Genomic DNA, 17,513 nt, shown 5'->3' with positions numbered 1-17,513 from the left:
AAATTGATATTTTTCCAGGATTGTTTGCGGACGTCTGTCGGACTTCCTGGGTTATAAACACACTTCTCGGCCTATCAGAGGAAAGAATATATCTCAGAAGCTTCTGGAACAGGAAGTGTGAGACAGAGAGCTGAGCAGGGGAGTGAAGACGGCGGCATCAGAGCGCTGCTCTCCCCCCAAGCAGGCCGAGACGTAAGCCTTCTAATGCACTCACTGCTGATACTCAACTTAAAGTGTAAGTGCGAGTGAACCTAGAAGAACTGACGCTGTTTTGAAGGAGCTCACCAGATACTGATTTGATTTTCTTCTGTTCAGTTGCTTTGCATTTTGTTAAATGATAAAAATAAATGATAAATGTCTATTTTTTTAAAAGCATTTTTACTTTACAGCATTTTTTCACACCAGCCTAAACTAAAACGCTTGGGGCTTCAGCCCCCTTAGCACGCCCCATCGGGAATCTGTCGCCTCCAGGTTTTCATCAACTTTACCATCTCTGTTGGGATTCTGTACCATCTGTCCTGGCAAACAATACAACGTTCAAACCCTTCCCAGAAAAATGCCATACATTTTTGCCGGGAACCCATTAATGTCATGTGACAAAAAAAAAGATGGCACTTAAATATATTTGCTGTAGAACGTAAAAAAAGCTCCTTAAAAGTTTCTGATTTTTTTTAATGTGATTCAATCTTCAGAGGAAAGAGTAAAATGGCAGAAACACAAAAAAGAATGAAACAGCAAAGTACTAAATAGGTAGAGATATTCCCAACAATTCAAACAGCCAGGGGGCGCTCTTGCTTTAGTGGGTGTGGCTATAATAATAATGGGGTTCATTTACTCCGTTTAATGTATAAAGCCGTTTCCTGCGGTTTCTATACACATTATCGGGGCTTTTAGGGCTGTAGAACCCTGCGATCCCCTCATACCCAGCAAACATTCTGACCTCCTAGAAAAGAGGGGCATCGGGGAGGAGAGAGGGGCATCAGGGGGGGAGAGGGGCATCAGGGGAAGAAAGGGGGCATCAGAGGAGGAGAGAGGGGCATCGGGGGAGGAAAGGAAGGATCAGGGGAAGAAAGGAGCATCAGAGGAGGAGAAAGGGGCATTGGGGAGGAAAGAGGGGCATTAGGTGAGGAAAGAGGGACATCAGGGGAAGAAAGGTGGGAATCCGGGTAAAAAAGAGGAGCATCAAGGGAGGAGAGAGGGGCACCCTGTGATACCTTCATACCCAGCAAACGGCATCAGGGGAGGAGAAAGAAAGGCAACATGTATTTGGGGGTAGGGACTGGCCAAGCTAACAGGGGTATGTGGCAGGTATGGGAACATCTTATTGTTTTCCATGGTGACTGCTCCACATTTAAAGATTTACCCCCGAATGCTCTCTATAAAAATGCCCCACTGGTCCATATGATGCCCGGAGTGTAGCTATACATTATAGGTGGCGGCGGCGGCACGTGTTATAACGACGCGGCGTCACATGCAGAGAGCTTTATTATCATCACCTCAAAAGAATAAAAATCATGAATCCCTCAGCCCGGTTTATTCCGCCCTGCAGATTATTATACATTTATTACTCCTACCCTCAGCGCGGGATCAGACACATTTTATAGGGCCACGGGATGTTTCCCAAGCCGCTGCTTGCAGGCGTAATGTCAATGTCTTTGGGGTCCACGAGGGGCTTCAGACTGAAGTTTTGAAGTATTGTGGTGAAGAAAATAAACAACTCCATCTGAGCCAAACCTTCCCCGAGGCAGATCCGCTTCCCTGCAGAGACAGAAGGGAACATGTCCAGGTAACAGAATAGAAACCCAGAACCAGATCGGCCCCATTCGGCCCCCATCTAGGCTGCCTGTGTAAAGACTCAAACCTTAATTGGGCCGGTCTTAGATTTAGAAGCCATATGTCTACCCCATGCAGACTCAGGTGTGGAATAGGAATGGGTGGTAAGGGTCCCCATTTGTTGCTTGCGTGCCGCACTGTAATGCATGTATTTGCCGGCAGGCATACAGGACTGGTTTTGCCGGATAATGGGGGCTCCCTTATCCAGTATGGCCAGTGACGGCTGAGGGAGCTTGCTACTTCCTGTCATGTGACAAGAACGGTCAGTAAGAAGCTCCTTTTATAATGAGGATTAGGGTAAGTCAGAGTATATATACCTTATAAAAGATCCTATCTTATACACCTATAGCTTCCCAACACAGCATCCCGGTTCCATACCTGCCGAAAATGCCATGAACGCTTCATTTTTCTTGAATGCTCCGTTCTCGTCCAAGAAATGCGTTGGGTCAAAAGCCTGGGGGTTTTTAAACTTTGTGGGGTCGTACTGGGACGTACAAATCAGGGGCATGATGTTCAGACCCTAGAAAATTGAGACAATAAGGGCTTAAGGGGTTAACTGTCTACGCAATCTGCCCCATGCAGGGTAACAGAGAGAACATAATGTTATGTTACCCCAAACCTTTTAACGGTGAAAGGACGCAGATCATACAAAGGGCTGTCACCCACTGTGATCTAAACTGTTACATGTTTTAAATAATGTAGCAAGAATCTGTCCTCGTTTCCCCTCGAGGTCCACGTCATGAGTTAAATATTCACTATTTCATTGGTCAAAAGGTAGCCCAGAAGCGTAAACTTTGCCTAATCTTTGTGGGGCAAATGTCCCCCCGTATAAAATCTAAATTATAATCCTCCTTTGGCGGAGATCCAGGGAATTAAGACATAAAAGCTCGCAAACTGCCGATCCGGCAACCACAATTAAAAAGCAGGTAAGAGATTCACCGACAGGCGGAACGATCCAATTACAAACCCCGGTACAATGTGTAGGGTGTGGGGCGACTACCTCCAGAACAGGCTGTTCTGAAACCGTCGGAGAGACGCCCGCCTGCCGAGGATTGTGTGTCATCTTCAATGTTTGGCAACTGTAGCAAAAAATACCCAATATTTACACAGATACATTCTGGGGTAAAGTTCTAGAAATGGAGCAATTTTCAGCTGCAATTTTCTACGGCGATTGGGGCCGTAATCGGCGCGTAGACCTTGTTCAACGCTCTTCTCCAAATAGACGCACCTCTGGCAGGTCATATCCCCGAAACTTGATGTCACGGGTGACGGTGTGAGGGACGCTCATGGGGACGATGTCTGCGAATCTCTGGATTTCGTAAATAACGGCTTCCGTGTAAGGCATCTTGCTTCGGTCATCCATGCACGGACTTCTTTCTCGGCCGATCACTCGTTCTATCTCCTCATGGACCTTCTCTGATGGGAACCACACAAAAAAAACGGGACAAACGGGCACATTTAACTCGAAAGCCACCATTACCCCAAGTTACCCCTCCCCCTGATCCTTACAAAGGCTGCCTGAACCAATCAGCAACAATCAGCAACTTAAAAATAGGGGAGATATTGCTTTATGGGGATCATGAGGTAAAGTAAGATGGTGGCTCATGTGGGAAACATAGAAGGAGGGTTTCTGATACATGTATATAGTGCTTATTTAAATCTGATAACCCCGTTCCATGGGTTCCTTTACATGGGATTTGGGGAAAATGGTAGATCTCCGGTTGGTTGCCAATATCATTATCGAATGAGAATGACTAAACCAGCAACTGGATCACCTGTGCTCAGCCAGGAATGACCTTAATATTTGCCTAGAACCTGACAGCTCTATGTATCCAATTACTACTTTGGGATTCCTTGGCCATTCGTCATAAAGCAAACCCCTCTCCTCATTTAGACAAAAAAAGTTTCTAAGCAAAGAAAACTAAATAAAAATAATTTTAAAAAATCTTAATCTAAACGTGTAAAGAAGAAGCGGAAGGAAGTAGAATGTTGTAACGAGCTTCCTTCCCAAAATGCGGTGGTTTACCTTCTACCTCTGGGTGCCGCAGTAAGATCAGGAAGCCATATCTCAGGGTGGACCCCACGGTCTCCGTCCCGGCAAAAAACACATTTACCGTTGTCTTCAGCATCGTCTCATAGCAAAAGTGGCTCTGGGGATTCTTCTTCTCCTGTAGTGGTGGGTAATGGAGATCATGAGCGGTTCTCTCCGTACTCTTGCGGCACAGAAGATATGGGGGCGTCAAAAAGAGTGGACAACAAACCAGGACTTTGGAGACGTCTCACTTTTGACCCGCTCCTTAACAGATCTCCGGTCAGACCTCACCTAGAGTAGTGGGTACGGTTCTGGAGACCCCATCGCCAGGTGGATATTGAGTTTATAAGAGAGCAACTAAAATAGGGAATGGTTTGCAGGAAAGGCTAAGAGATATCAATATGTCCTGCAGCATCAGACCTTAGTGCATATGGGGCATCAACGGGCAAGAAGGGACCCTGTGTCTGCGCAACAGTAAGTGACAGCCCAGAATTGACCCGGAAATTTATTAGAATATCAGCCATGCCAGCGACCGACCGTTCCAAGTGTAGACGACCTTCAGCCATCTCTTGGTCAATGATTCACCCAATCCTAGACTAACGCTTTTTTCCAGGCTTGACCATTCTTGTCCTTCTTTACTTTCTAACAAAATACCGCGGATGCTGTTTCTTTAACCTGCGTCCTGGGGGGGGCCATACCTGCTCGATTTTAATGAGGAAGCAGTCGATAAAATCCCGAGGGTTGTTGGGGTCCAGAGTTTCCTTGTTCATCCGAAGTCTCTTGGCCACGAAAGCCCCGAGTTTGACGTAGTTCTTGTATATCTGGTTGTGGGGACCGGGGATCCACTGCATGATTTTAGGAAACACAAACAGTAGCTGCAAAGAGAAGACCAAACACCCCAAACATATCAATTTATGGCTGTCCGGTCATCCAAGAGCCAAGATTTTTGGTGTTTTTTTCATGATTAACCATTATTTTATGGATGTTATATATGTGGGTCCTATTTAAGGATCTCCCCACATGGAAATGGCCGCCTTGTACATGTCCACATGTGTCTCAGATAGAAGATCCATCTGGAATGCTCTCCTTGTAGTCTATATAGGATGGACATGGGACCTCGAGCCCCGTGGCTTAGCATAGACCCCATAAATCATTGTGTTTGCGCACCTGGCCCCACGTGGAACTCATTAAGTGCCAGCTGTTGTTGATGAGGTAGAGGAGGTTGAGGAACTCCTTGTCCCGGTAGTCAAAGCGGTCTCCAAACACCAAGGAGCAGATGATGTTTGACCCGGCTGAGCTGAAGCCAAACGTTGGATCAAAGGGTTTCCCTGTCAAGAAAAAGGACCATAGTGTGTCGACCCAGAAGCCTCGTTTCCCTGCCCCCCATCACCGTGTTGCCTTCTGTCCAATGTCCGTTAAAAAATACAATATTTGGGAGGTGCAATGAGCCTATCTCCATACCCCACCACAATTCAGTGCTCTGTAAACATACCCCTGCTTGAACACAGGTGGAAGATGGAGATGTAGAATAAGTTCCTGTTCAGTTTCTTATAGTCATTCATGTCTCCTAAGATGCAGATTCTGAGAAAATGAATTTTTGGGCCAAGATATGGATTCTTCAAGACTTATTGTCAAAATATACTAATTGCCATGGCAGATACCTTCACTTTTTTGGAATTCTTCTATCAGGTACTGGGCCTCCTCCTTCACCCTCTCCTCCAGGCTCCTCTTTCCCATTCCGAAGTTCTTCAAGGTGGTGATCGCAAACCGACGCAACTGCCTCCACCTCTCACCCGTGCCGTACACTATTCCTGTATGGAAAGGGGCAACAAAATATTGATGTTGTTTATAAAGCCATTTGCGGCTGTTTCTTTACACATTATCGGGGCTTTTAGGGCTGCAGAACCCTGAGATCCCCTCATACCCAGCAAACATTCTGACCTCCTAGAGAAGAGGGGCATCAGAGGAGGAAAGAGGGATATCAGGGGAGAAAAGGGGCATCATGGGAGAAAAGAGGGGCATTAGGGGAGGAAAGAGGAGCATCAGGGGAAGAGAGGAAAGAGGGGTGTCTGTAGAAGAAACTGGAGCATCAGGGGAGAAAAGAGGGGCATCAGGGGAGGAAAGAGGGGCATCAGGGGAGGAAAGAGGGGCACAGAGATTTGGGGTCTCAGTTCAGAATCAGTTGGGAGGCATGTGCTGTCCAGCTGCTTATTACATAGAAAACAAACCCAAAACTCTGACAAGATAATAAACCCCAAATACTGTGGCTGCCGCCATTAAAAAGTTCCAAAATTCTCGCCACGCCGACTGACTGCCGGGAGACCTCTTACCGTTTCCCTTGCTGTACATCTGGACGGCAGGGAAGTCTCCCCTCCCGCTGAACTCCTCCGCGTGGTCGATCAGCGCCTCCTTTAATACCTCGTACCCGCACAGCACCACAGTGGGGCGAGAGCCAAGGTGAAAGGTATACATGGGGCCGTACGTCTTACTGAGCTGGCGAAGGGAAGAAACGCTGGTTCAACAGAGCATCTCAATTATAGAAATCAGAACCTGCCGGCAGATCGGCCCCATCCGGCCCCCGTCTAGTCGCCCGTTTCTCCTGCTGTAAAGACTCAAACCTTAATCAGTCGTTGGTCTCGTCTTAGATTCAGGAGCCGTATGTCTATCCAATGCATGTTTAATACCCTCACTGTATTACCCTCTACCACCTCTGCTGGGAAGCTCCTCCACTTATCTACAACCCTTCATATTACCGTGATCCTAGAAAAGAGGGGCATCAGGGGAGGAAAGAGGGACTAACCAAACTAAACAGGGACACTTGGGATGTATAAGAGAAAAAACTAACTATTAAAACGAAGAACTGATCATTAGGATACCCATGGAGCAGGTTTTTATAGCTCACAATATGCAGAACGGCCCCAGATAACATTAGATCGCTATTACATACACATACATGTTTAGGGGTTAGTTCCCAGCTGCATGTCGTGTGGAGGGATACTCATTAGAACTCTACGCTACGGTCAGTCGAGGGTTTTCTTAGACTTACATCCACCAGGGACTTGATGAGGTCATTTATCTTGACCTGGTGCATGTTTCCAATGAACGGCAGAGGAGTGGGACCCGGGGGCAATTTCCCACGACGTTTCCTCTTGGCCAGGAAGATTACGCAGGTGAGGAGGAAGACGAGAAGGAGGGTGACAGAGCCATCGAGGTCCATGGTGAGAAGCCGAGGAGGCTGGCAGCAGGGAGGCACTGAGCTTATATACCCTTCCCTTCATAGCCGTCATAAAATAAGGGATCATTGCACCACCTGTACTGGGTAAACACCACGTACAGATGTTACTGGGGCATTGGGCTTGGTACACGACCAACACAAACACAAGAGCCGGGGGAACAGCACAAACAAAGCGACATAAAGACTCATCCGGCTCAGTGAAACGCAGAATAGAGTACATTTTGCAAGCACGCATTTTACGGCATGAAAATCAGTGCAGGCCTTCTTTAGTTATCAGGGTTAGAAAATCGGACTTCGGTGTCATTTTCCCCTCCCTCTCCTGTCCGTTCTGAAACAGGAAGTGTACTTAAGTATGCCAAATGCAGTCACTCGCCACGTGGTAGCGGAATGCTGTCATTGGTTCCTGTTACCATCAATGACTGTACTTCTTAGACAAGACCCTCTTGGACCCTCTTATATGTTAAGAAAATAAACCTTCGCAGATCTGCCATTATATTTTTCGACTTTTAAGGTTATGTCACATGACAATGACGCGTTCCTGGAATAAATTATGAATCTTTCCACTTTTTTCATCATTAAATAATTATTTCTTGGGAAAGGTTGATGATTTATTTATTTATTTATTAAAAAAAAAACAGGTAAAGGTTGATTTAAAAACCCTCTAGGAACAATGGAAAAAAACCTTGCATTAGTCATCGAATATCTATTCAATATTATATTTTCTAATAATGGTTAGAAACATTGATTGAAAAATTTTATATATCTATATCCCCTCCATTTATTTTATATGTGAATATATATTTTTTTCTTTATATGTTCATATATTATTTGTATATTTACTCAATTTATTTATATGAAGTTTATTTTATACATGTTTGCATACATTCTCTCTCTCTCTCTCTCTATATATATATATATGAAAAGTTTTCAAATATTATATATATATATATATATATATAAATATATAAATATTATATATAATATATAACAATACACAAGTAGTTACCAGCACTCAGGTCTTCCTTTTAAATAATGCAATGATGCTCCATTAGGGTCCACGTTTCAGTCTTTAATGACTTTTCATCATATATTCACTCCCTTTATACATGTAAATTTTCATATATTATATATTTATTCATTTATATATGTGAAGTCTTCATATATTTTATGTATCTCAATATATATATATATATATATTCATTCCATTTTTCTAAAGTTTTCATATATAGTAGATTCATTCCCACTTTTCAGGTCCTTTTTGTGGGAAGTGTGGATTAAATACAAGATTTAGTTTTTTTCAGGATTTTATAGAATGTTAAACATTTACAAAATGTCGTATCTTCAGAACTAAAGGGGTGTGAAATGTTCCAAGTTTCTGACCTTTGCCGTGAAAGAAAAACAAAACACTTCAGTTAAAAACCTCAATACACAAAAAACGCAGCCAAGAAATTGCAAAATCATTTAGTCCGTTTACGGATTTCACAAGAGTTGTGAGCGCTTTGTAATAGAAGGAATACTCAATTCAAGTATTTTATAGCTATTTCATGTGGAATATCTTCTTCCAGCTGAGAAAAGATATAGAATATATAATATATATACATAGACGCACGCATACGCATACACACACCATACTACATATATATATATATATATATATATATATATATATATATATATATATATAACAGCCACAATTTAGATAATAAAAATCTGATCCTTGGTCACGTCCCCCGCCACACAGACTCATAAACCTTAAAGGAATCCCATCGTAAAGAGTGTTTATTGCCCCAAAAAACATTTAATGGCTCTCAGATCAAAATAGAACGTTGATCTGTATAAAACGATATATAAAAAAACATTGCTTTCATTCAAATAACAAATCCTGCTTTTTTTACAAGAAGGCTCGGGTTTAACAGTAAAACTGTGATCCCAGGACCCGTCACAGAGGTGATGATAAAAAAAAATGCTAAAAAGTATTCAGTCAAATGAGAGCAAACAATAAAAAAACAAAAATAATCACTGATGAAAGACTTTAAATATGTTTTTAAAAGTCATGTAGATTTCATTTGCATTTACATTTTACTCTACTCTTAATTTTTAAACATTTTTGTTATTTTCAAACCCTTTCACTGCAAGTTTTTCCACTGAAATCCATCAACGTTAAAACCTGACAAGTTCCCCCCCCCAATTAATTTTTATTCAATTTTGACACATAAAAGGCATATTTAAAAGAAAGTTTTTACATATTGTTTTATTTATTTATTTATTTATTTATTTATTTTTTTGACACAATAATGTTCAAGTTTAGGTATGTACATTAAATATTATAATTAAATGGTATATAAAAACCTGACTATTGTTTTAAGGTTATTTTTATATTATATTTTTTCTTTTCATTAAAGTATTAAGAGGGGGAAAAAAACGTACTCCTTGTTGCGGGAGCAGCCATCTTGCTGCCCCATCACAGGGTATAAATCGCCCGTCGCCCTGAGATATCTGTGATAATAGGGTTACGGAGGGACCTGCGCGGCTGGAAACAATCTCTAGCGCCATCCGCTAAAACAACGCTGTGAGAGAACAGGAAGCGGCTTCCAACTTCCTGCTCAGGCTGACCAATGGGATTCCCATACAGTCTGCACTGAGGGATCATGGGAAACGGAGGTGGATTTGCATAATTTAAATACGAAGTGTTAGCGATAGATGTCATAGCTTTGACACGTCCCCTTTAAATTACTTTAGGGCTGGGTGGAGGGCCTTAGCACATAATTATCCATCCAAAATAAATTACGTTAATTTATTCCGTATGAAAATAATCTGCCAACGATGATAAAATTACTAATTAATTTAATTTAACAATTTAATAGCCACAGAACAGCACAGTAAAGGTTTAATGAATAATAAACTTTAGAATATATAATAAACTATATAATAAAGCCGAGGCAGTTTCATGTTCTTTACCCACATAACTTATCGGCGGCTAAAATGTAAATCGAGTTAAAAAAACAGCACAAAAATCTAATATTTGTTCAACGATTCTATTTTTGGCCGCCGACCATCTACTCTTAAATTTCTTGCAGTTCCCGGTGTTTCATACAAAACATGTATTGAATGTAAGGGATACAAAAACTAGACATTTTTATAAAATGTATTTTAAGGTATTATCGCGTGATGAAGCAGAGCTGGTACGGATGAGGACAATTTCCAAACCCGCTCATCTCTGGGCTCAGGTCGATGTCTTCTGGGTCCACGGTGGGCTTGAGGGCGAAGTTCTGAAGGATGGTGGTGAACATTAGGAAGAGTTCCATCCGAGCCAGGCCTTCCCCGAGGCAAATCCGCTTCCCTGTTGGGAGACAGAAGACAAATCCCATCATCGCGCTCCTGTGTGTGCAGGACCTTGCGGATGGTCACTCATGGTGGTACGGGGGGAGCAGAATATAAAGAAACCCTTTGGTTGACTGTCTTTTTTTGAGGAATTCAGCCATAGTTGTTTCTGGAATCAGCCACAAAGTGATTTTTTTCTTATTTATAGTATTTGAAGTTTTATGGCCATTGATATCCAAGCAGAGCAGTTTTGAGGCGGAATCACCAAATGTATCTAACCTGTATTTTTATGAATTAGTCTACATGTTGGAATTTCCATTGTTTTTCTGGAATTATAACGTATTCTCGAATCCAGCTATACAATTTTTTTTTAATATCAATTCCAGGAACTTAATTAGAATTTTTACGTCTACAGAAATGTGTTTTACCTACCAAGGCAAGAAAAACAAAACTTATACATTCATGAGATCTGTCCATTGTTTATGACATCACCGTGTGGCTCCATATGCAAATTAACTATACTTTGTTGCTAGGGCTTATTTGCATATGGTGTCTCCTGTTTCTATAGTAAATAAGGAATGGGAAATCCGTTCTCCATATTCTGTAATCACCGGGAAAGCTGTCGGGGACACAAAATGACTGCCCGACCCGACAGAATCCAGCGCGAGGAGCGGTTAATAATTATGTGAAATCTCAGATTGTGTTCGAGAAAATGCAGATACCTGAGGAGAACGCCATGAATGCGTCTTTCTTGCAGAATTTCCCCTCTTCGTCCAGGAAGTGTCCTGGGTTGAAGTTGTCCGGGTCCTCAAACTGCGTTGGATCCGTTAAGACGGAGCCGAGAACTACGTACACCGTGGTATCCTAAAAAAAAAATCAGGAGAAACCGAATTAACGGGACGGAAGATCAATCTAGAAAGGGAACCGGCAGCCCCAAAACAAACATTCCAACCTAATCAATAGCGGACATTTATTATTCCCCCAAGAAACTCGTAAGCAAGGGGGTCCACATCTAGACTCACCTTCGCACTTGGGGGCGGACGGTACGAGAACCCAACTGGACGGGCAGCGACTCAATAGCCCGTCCTGCCTAGAACTGTCGCAAATTTTAACCATTACACTTTTACCACTAAAGTGCAGCCTAGCAGGCTTCTTCAGCCATGGGAGGTATAAATAGGTCCAGCAGGCCTGCTTTACCACAGGTGCACATTCAGGAGGCTTAGTTGAAGAGATGAACCCAGCAATCCCCTAGAAAGGCTTTTTTGCCCACTTGTACCTAGAGACGTGAAGGCTGTATGTCTGGAGGTGTTGACTAGATTTTTTTTTGGTTCTTTTCTGTCTTTTTGAGTAATAATCCCTTACCAAAAAAATACTGCAGTTTTTTGGACATGAAAAAACTGCAATACTGCACATTTACTGCACTTTTACTGCACTTTTACTGCATTTGTACTTCACTGTACTGCAGTTATTTTTGTACGGAAGTACAAATGCAATAAAGCTACAGTACTTTGAAGTACAACTGTAGGTTTGCAATATAAAAACAAAAGTCCAAAAAACTGCAGTATTACTTCAGAAAAAAACGCAGTAATTTTTCGTAAGGGAAAATTAGAATAGTTTTGTTTTCTCACTTTTGGAATAAAGTATCCCCTGAATTCAACATCTTCGGTCACTTTGTGCGGAATGCCGAGGGGGATGAGATTCACGAATCTCTGGATCTCGTGGATGGCGGCGTCCGTGTACGGCATGCGCGAGCGATCTTCTATGCACGGGGCTCTGTTTCTGCCAACGACCCGGTCGATCTCGCGGTGAACTCGCTCTGTGGACACATAAGACACTCAACGTTGCACTGGCCACGGAACCTCGGGTCAGAAGGACAGACTTTTCTGGAGGACAGAATGGCAATTTGTGGCATTTTTAGGATATGGGCAAAAGTTTTCACCCGCCTCCAGATAGCCCTCTCATGCCCCTGCCTGTTAGGAGGGGGCTCTAATATACCGGACAGCAGGAGACCCGGCCTGAAGGCCATGCGCGCCCCGGCAGTCCGTCACATACACACCTTCCACGTCCGGGTGCTTGAGAAGAATCATCAGGCCGTAACGTAGGGTTATGTTAACTGTTTCCGTGCCGGCCGCAAACATATCAAAAGTGGTGTTAACCAGCGCGTCCATGTGAAATTCAGTGTCCGGGATATCCTTCTCCTGGAACAAAGACAGCGAGCATTGTAACAGACGACTCAATTTTACCTCACCACGTGGCGGGGTATATTCACTAAACAGGGAGTTTGGAGAACAGAATGCAACCAGCTCATCAGCATTCGCTTCAGCGAAACACAGTTGGGATCCATCTATGAAGATGAAGGTCCATGTCTGGACCACCTTTACACGTGAGGTGAACCCCAAGGGTCAAATCACATAGAGGGGGCCAACTACATCCCACTGATGAGGGCAATGAAGGCCAGAATGTAGAATAGGGTTGTTGGTTCCCTCCTGAAGGAGAAATTTGCCTCGTATTTTGTCTCTGGGCGGCCCTTGTGGTCGGATCAGACTGATGTAAATCTTTTCCCCCGTAAGACACGAGAGCGAAGACGTGAGACGCTCCCGAGCAGGGACGCACCGTAGGAGAGGCTGTTGAGTGGCTGTCTGTACTCGGTGGAGTTGTTCTAAAACCTCTCTGTATGTTATTTCACCCTTTGGAGGATCTCTTGGGGATTACCCCAAGTGTAAAGGCGAGTCCAGATGTGGACTTCTTTGGTCGCTTGCGTTTGTAGCGATACCGTGGATGCTTTCTTGATTTGGCCCATTGAGGGAAGTTAAGGCCATTTGTGTTTGTTGGTTTTGTATGTTCTTTGGGCTGTTCTCGTGTGTCGGATGAGGCTGACATATTAATGGAGAGTGTGTGTGTGTATGTGTGTAAGTATGTGTGCGTGAGTGCAAAAACAACTTGACCTGAAAGAATTTTCTCTGCTGTTTGCTGGACTCACCTGTTCGATCTTTGTGAGGAAGCAGTCAATAAAGTCTCGGGGGGAGTTGGGGTCCAGGGTCTCCCGGTGTATTTTTGTTCTTTCCGTAATAAACTCTTTTAGTCCTTTCACAGCGTTGAAGAGCTTGTTGTGGGGTCCGGGTAATTTCCCGAAGACCTCTGGGTATACGTTATACATCTGTAAGAGAGTACGTGTTGGAGAGAACTGGGAAGTATCTAAGAAAATAATCATTTTACTTAATGGCGGTGACACGTTTCAAGAGGACAGACCTAGAGAGGACAAAAGGAACCCAACGGCAATGACTTGTTTAATGGGTTAAAGGGACAGTGTGATGTTGTTGGGATGTCGATCTACATAGTCCTTACCTTACCCCAGGCAGAACTAACTCCTCTTAATAATTCATTTAAGAGCCCCAGCAATCTCAAAAAGTTCTTGTCTTCATATTCAAACCGGGTTCCGAAGACCACGGAGCAGATAACATTGGCCACAGCTTTGCTGAAATAGAAAGTGGGGTCCAGGGGCCGACCTGGGACAGAAGAATAAACAGATCTCACCGAAATACCACAATCAGCTTTCTTTCGACTGTGTTGAGGTTGGGGGGGGTATATGAATTTTGGTATTATTCGATACATTCTCTTTTTATAATGTATGAACACATTGTATCGTACGAAGACCCACCACTGATTAAGGAGGCAGGAAAAACGGAGCGACTTGATGGACCAAATGGTCCTTATCTGCCGTCAGATTCCATGTTTCTATGTATTTTGGTTGGGTTCTGCCTTAGCCCTGACCAATGGCAACCTCAAGACAACCCTTCCTCCAAAATGTGTTTTAATGACCACCATCGTCCTTACCGAGACATTACTTACAAGAGCTTGGCCTCTTGTGCGGCACCAGGTAATGAGGTGTTACTGACCATGTGTGTGCATTAGGGTGAGTATGTACGTATAAGTGTGGGTTAGCATGAATGTGTATGTGAAAGTACGTCTGAGACCAGTTGTTTGAGACAAAAAGATGGCCAACACAAGCTGTTTGGGGTCACTGACAAGCTGTTTGGGGACAAAGATGACACAGACAAACTGTTTGGGGGCTATGAGGCCAGTATACGCCGGTATTTTAGCTTCCAGATGGCGTGAGGGCTCAGGGGACTGTAGGTTGCCCTTCCTTCCAGAAGAGAGTCCTTTCTTTACATGGCACTCAACGAGCTCAAACACTTCTAACCCTATGTTGTCTGTGTTGTTGCCAAACATTTGCCATCATTCCATTTGTGTTTGATAAACTTTAGCCCTTCCTTTGATGGAACAGAAGCGGTAAATTTACTCACCGTTGGTTTTTCGGATTTCTTCTACTAAGAACTGAGCTTCCTCCTGGATTCGCTCCTCGATGCTCCTCTTCCCCATCCCGAAATTTCTCAAGGTCATGAGAGAGAATCGGCGCAGCTGTTTCCAGCGCTCCCCGTTACTGCCAACGACGCCTGCAACAGACCAGGTGGAAGAGAATCAGTAAAGCGGTAATATAAAGAGAGACCTATCTGCCACTGGTGGGTGACAGGAGGGAGCTATGAGACAGGAATCTGTCCTGTGGGGCGGCACAGACAGAAGTAGGGGACACGGAGTCCGGCCATCCTCACCGTGACCGCCATTGCTCATCCTTTCCAGAAGCGGCATGCGTCCCCGAGCAGAAAACTCCTCTCCGCGGTCATTCAGCGCCTCTTTCACGACGTCATAACCACAGAGGACCACGACTCGCTCCATGCCCACGTGAATGGTGTAGACCGGACCAAACTTTTCACTGAACTACAGGGGACAGAAAATGCAGACTTTGGATATTGGCTTCCGTACGGGGCGTTGGACGCCATTTGTGGCCTACATACTCCATATTACGTCATCGTTTCAATGTTTGGAGCTCCAGGAGGCTTCAGGTCAGAAGGAAAGAGGTGGCAGAGAGCCAGAGGATCGCGGGCAGGCGAGTGGACCGGTTAAAGCTCAAGGTGAGCAAAATCAAAGTTTTAGAAGGACTCAAACTAAACACTAACACTAATACTCAGTGTTCCTGCCATCTAGTACTTTATCTCTGTTACTCGCTGACCCTGGCTTAGACCTTTTAGGTTGTCCTGAACGGACTCCTACCACCGCTGCTCCCCATCTTCGTAACTCTGCCCTGACCGCTGCCGGTTCCCGTCTGCGAGGGATTCCCGATCTGCTGTAGGGTCTGGTTGTTCTCAGTTCCTGCCACATTCTTGCTGTACCCCCTGCCTTGGGTTATTGAATCCGGTGTCCTCGTTTTCACCGTGGGGTGGGAGGTAATGGCTGATTTTGCCAGTGGACCCCAACCCACTATGACGCTCCTCATACACCGAGCCGGAGTTCTTGACAATCGGCCAACTTCGTTTAATTAATCCCAACAGAGCGAACAACCTGGCCTGTCTGAGCACGCACCCGAACCGTGCCCTGCGCTCGTTAGCAGAGGAGATGTTTACATTATATTGTTTGTACCATTAATTAAAAAAACAACTCACATTCAGCCTTTTTGGTTTGTTGCTCCGTTTGATCAAAGAGGATAAAAGTTTTAAGAAGAGATCGGAATCTAACAGTAGAGGGCCAGAGGCTTAGATGGAATGTAAGGAAGTTTTACTGAGAGGGTGGTAGATAAGTGGAGCAGCCTCCCAGCAGAGGTGGTAGAGGGTAATACAGTGAGGGTGTTAAACATGCATGGGATAGACATACGGCTCCTGAATCTAAGACGAGACCAACGACTGAATAAGGTTTGAGTCTTTACAGCAGGAGAAATGGGTGAATAGACGGGGGCCGAGTGGGGGCCGGCGGGTTTCTTTCCCCACTCCCTGTTATTTGGGTTGCAGGAGATGTATTCTTCGTTGGGGGGGCCGCAGACCGTTTGACAAAATGCCCGAGTTCTGCGTATGAAGCAGTTTCACAAATAACTTCCACTTCACACCCAGCCCCGTCCCACGCGCGTCGAATTCATAATGGCAGCAATTTCCAAATTATAATTAATTATTCATTAAATATTCCATTTATAAAGCAGAGAAATCACTTAATTTCCCAGGGCGTCTTCCATGAAGAAAAACATTTTATAAATAGAGCGCTAATAAATAGAGCGCTACGGGAGCGGCATTGTGTTGACTAAGAGGATTATTCTCCGACGTTTACATAAACAAGCAATTTGTTAAAGAGAAACCTCCACCCGATTGTCTTATTCCCAGTTTTAGATTAAAAATTATTTTCTAAATTATTGCCCTTTTTTTAACCCAGGTGTAGTTTTGCCCCATAATATATGTTTTCAGACAGCCATTTGTATGATGCTCCTTTTCATACTGTCTGGGGGATACAATAGAATGCCTCAGTCTTAATCACCCAGCTGGACTCTCTGTCTAATGGAAGTCTATGGAGGAACGGACTTCATTAGCATCGCCATAAAACATCAGCTCAGACCAACGACTGATTAAGGTTTGAGTCGTTACAGCAGGAGAAACGGGCGGCTAGACGGGGTGGCGAATGCCTCGTCCACCCCTGCTGGGATTCTACTCTGTTTTTGCAGGGAATTTTCACAGGGCTGAACTTTTTGGATATTCGCGGGGGTTTCGTCGGCCGGCGATTAGCAGGACTATTGTTTCTGTTAATGTGAGCATTCCGGGGCGGAAGCCAAAAAGTCCCTTCCCCTGCCTTACCTTAATGAAGCATTTGAAGACCTCTTTCCCACTCAGCTGTAGAATATTCCCCAATACCGGCAGCGGAGTGGGACCCGGGGGGAGCCTCGACTTGCCCCCCTTCTCTCTGCCCTGCATTAGGGTAAAAAGCAGGAATATGGCGCAGGCCGCTAGCAGCAGGGTTATGAGTCCGAGGAACTCCATTCCGCAGCCATAAGCTCCACCGATTGCCGCGACTGTATTAGAAGCCGGTATTTATACCCGTCCCAAACGGCCCGCCCGGCAGATGACTTCATATTAAAAACGCCTTCTCCAGGGCCACAAACACCCTCGAGGGCTTCGCAGCGGATTAAAGTGCTCGTTCCATCAGAAGCCCGTTGAGCTGGTCTGAGCCGGGCCCTTCCTACCTCTTCTCTCTGCCCGCTTGTTATATTCTGTGAACCCA

At 44.4% G+C, this 17,513-nt stretch overlaps 2 protein-coding genes across 6 annotated transcripts; both read right to left on the bottom strand.

The window, feature by feature from the left end:
* Window positions 1–1,576: 1,576 nt before the first annotated feature.
* LOC149273487 (cytochrome P450 2F3-like) lies at window positions 1,577–7,082 on the bottom strand. Of its 3 annotated transcripts, none has more exons than XM_089506232.1 (9): window positions 6,874–7,082; window positions 6,196–6,377; window positions 5,527–5,676; window positions 5,033–5,193; window positions 4,564–4,740; window positions 3,860–4,001; window positions 3,062–3,249; window positions 2,212–2,353; window positions 1,577–1,758 (listed from the first exon to the last, which is right to left on the bottom strand). In XM_089506232.1, the coding sequence occupies exons 1-9, from the start codon at window positions 7,080–7,082 to the stop codon at window positions 1,577–1,579; spliced, it is 1,533 nt and encodes a 510-aa protein (XP_089362358.1). The 3 variants fall into 3 exon arrangements, with proteins under 3 accessions (XP_089362358.1, XP_089362359.1, XP_089362361.1); XM_089506233.1 differs by having other exon boundaries at window positions 6,196–6,358; window positions 6,912–7,082; XM_089506235.1 differs by having other exon boundaries at window positions 5,533–5,676; window positions 6,196–6,358; window positions 6,912–7,082.
* Window positions 7,083–10,258: 3,176 nt separating this feature from the next.
* On the bottom strand, window positions 10,259–17,272 carry LOC149273486 (cytochrome P450 2G1-like). 3 transcript variants are annotated; one of them, XM_089506229.1, is made up of 9 exons: window positions 17,090–17,272; window positions 15,032–15,197; window positions 14,726–14,875; window positions 13,767–13,927; window positions 13,402–13,578; window positions 12,478–12,619; window positions 12,050–12,237; window positions 11,144–11,285; window positions 10,259–10,440 (listed from the first exon to the last, which is right to left on the bottom strand). In XM_089506229.1, the coding sequence occupies exons 1-9, from the start codon at window positions 17,270–17,272 to the stop codon at window positions 10,259–10,261; spliced, it is 1,491 nt and encodes a 496-aa protein (XP_089362355.1). The 3 variants fall into 3 exon arrangements, with proteins under 3 accessions (XP_089362355.1, XP_089362356.1, XP_089362357.1); XM_089506230.1 differs by having other exon boundaries at window positions 15,038–15,197; XM_089506231.1 differs by lacking the exon at window positions 13,402–13,578 and having other exon boundaries at window positions 12,050–12,235; window positions 12,476–12,619.
* Window positions 17,273–17,513: the final 241 nt, after the last annotated feature.

This window comes from Sceloporus occidentalis, unplaced genomic scaffold (genome assembly GCF_023333645.1).
Source record: "Sceloporus occidentalis isolate IW3139 unplaced genomic scaffold, rSceOcc1.0.p SCAF_373, whole genome shotgun sequence".
Classification (NCBI taxonomy): Eukaryota; Metazoa; Chordata; class Lepidosauria; order Squamata; family Phrynosomatidae; genus Sceloporus; species Sceloporus occidentalis.
Note: the sequence above shows the minus strand (reverse complement) of the source record. Positions and strands in the feature narration are given on the sequence as shown.

Bases quoted from the DNA above. Each gene is read 5' to 3' on its own strand.
- LOC149273487 (XM_089506232.1), bottom strand. From the start codon at position 7,082: ATGGACCTCGATGGCTCTGTCACCCTCCTTCTCGTCTTCCTCCTCACC. The intron at 5,194-5,526 runs GTATCTGCCATG...TTTTCTTGACAG, and splicing joins AGAATTCCAAAAAAGTGAAG to GGAAACCCTTTGATCCAACG. The intron at 1,759-2,211 runs GTATGGAACCGG...CTGTCTCTGCAG, and splicing joins GTTCATGGCATTTTCGGCAG to GGAAGCGGATCTGCCTCGGG.
- LOC149273486 (XM_089506229.1), bottom strand. From the start codon at position 17,272: ATGGAGTTCCTCGGACTCATAACCCTGCTGCTAGCGGCCTGCGCCATA. The intron at 14,876-15,031 runs GTGAGGATGGCC...GGTCTGTTGCAG, and splicing joins GATGAGCAATGGCGGTCACG to GCGTCGTTGGCAGTAACGGG. The intron at 13,579-13,766 runs GTAAGGACTATG...ACTCTCTTACAG, and splicing joins TTAGTTCTGCCTGGGGTAAG to ATGTATAACGTATACCCAGA.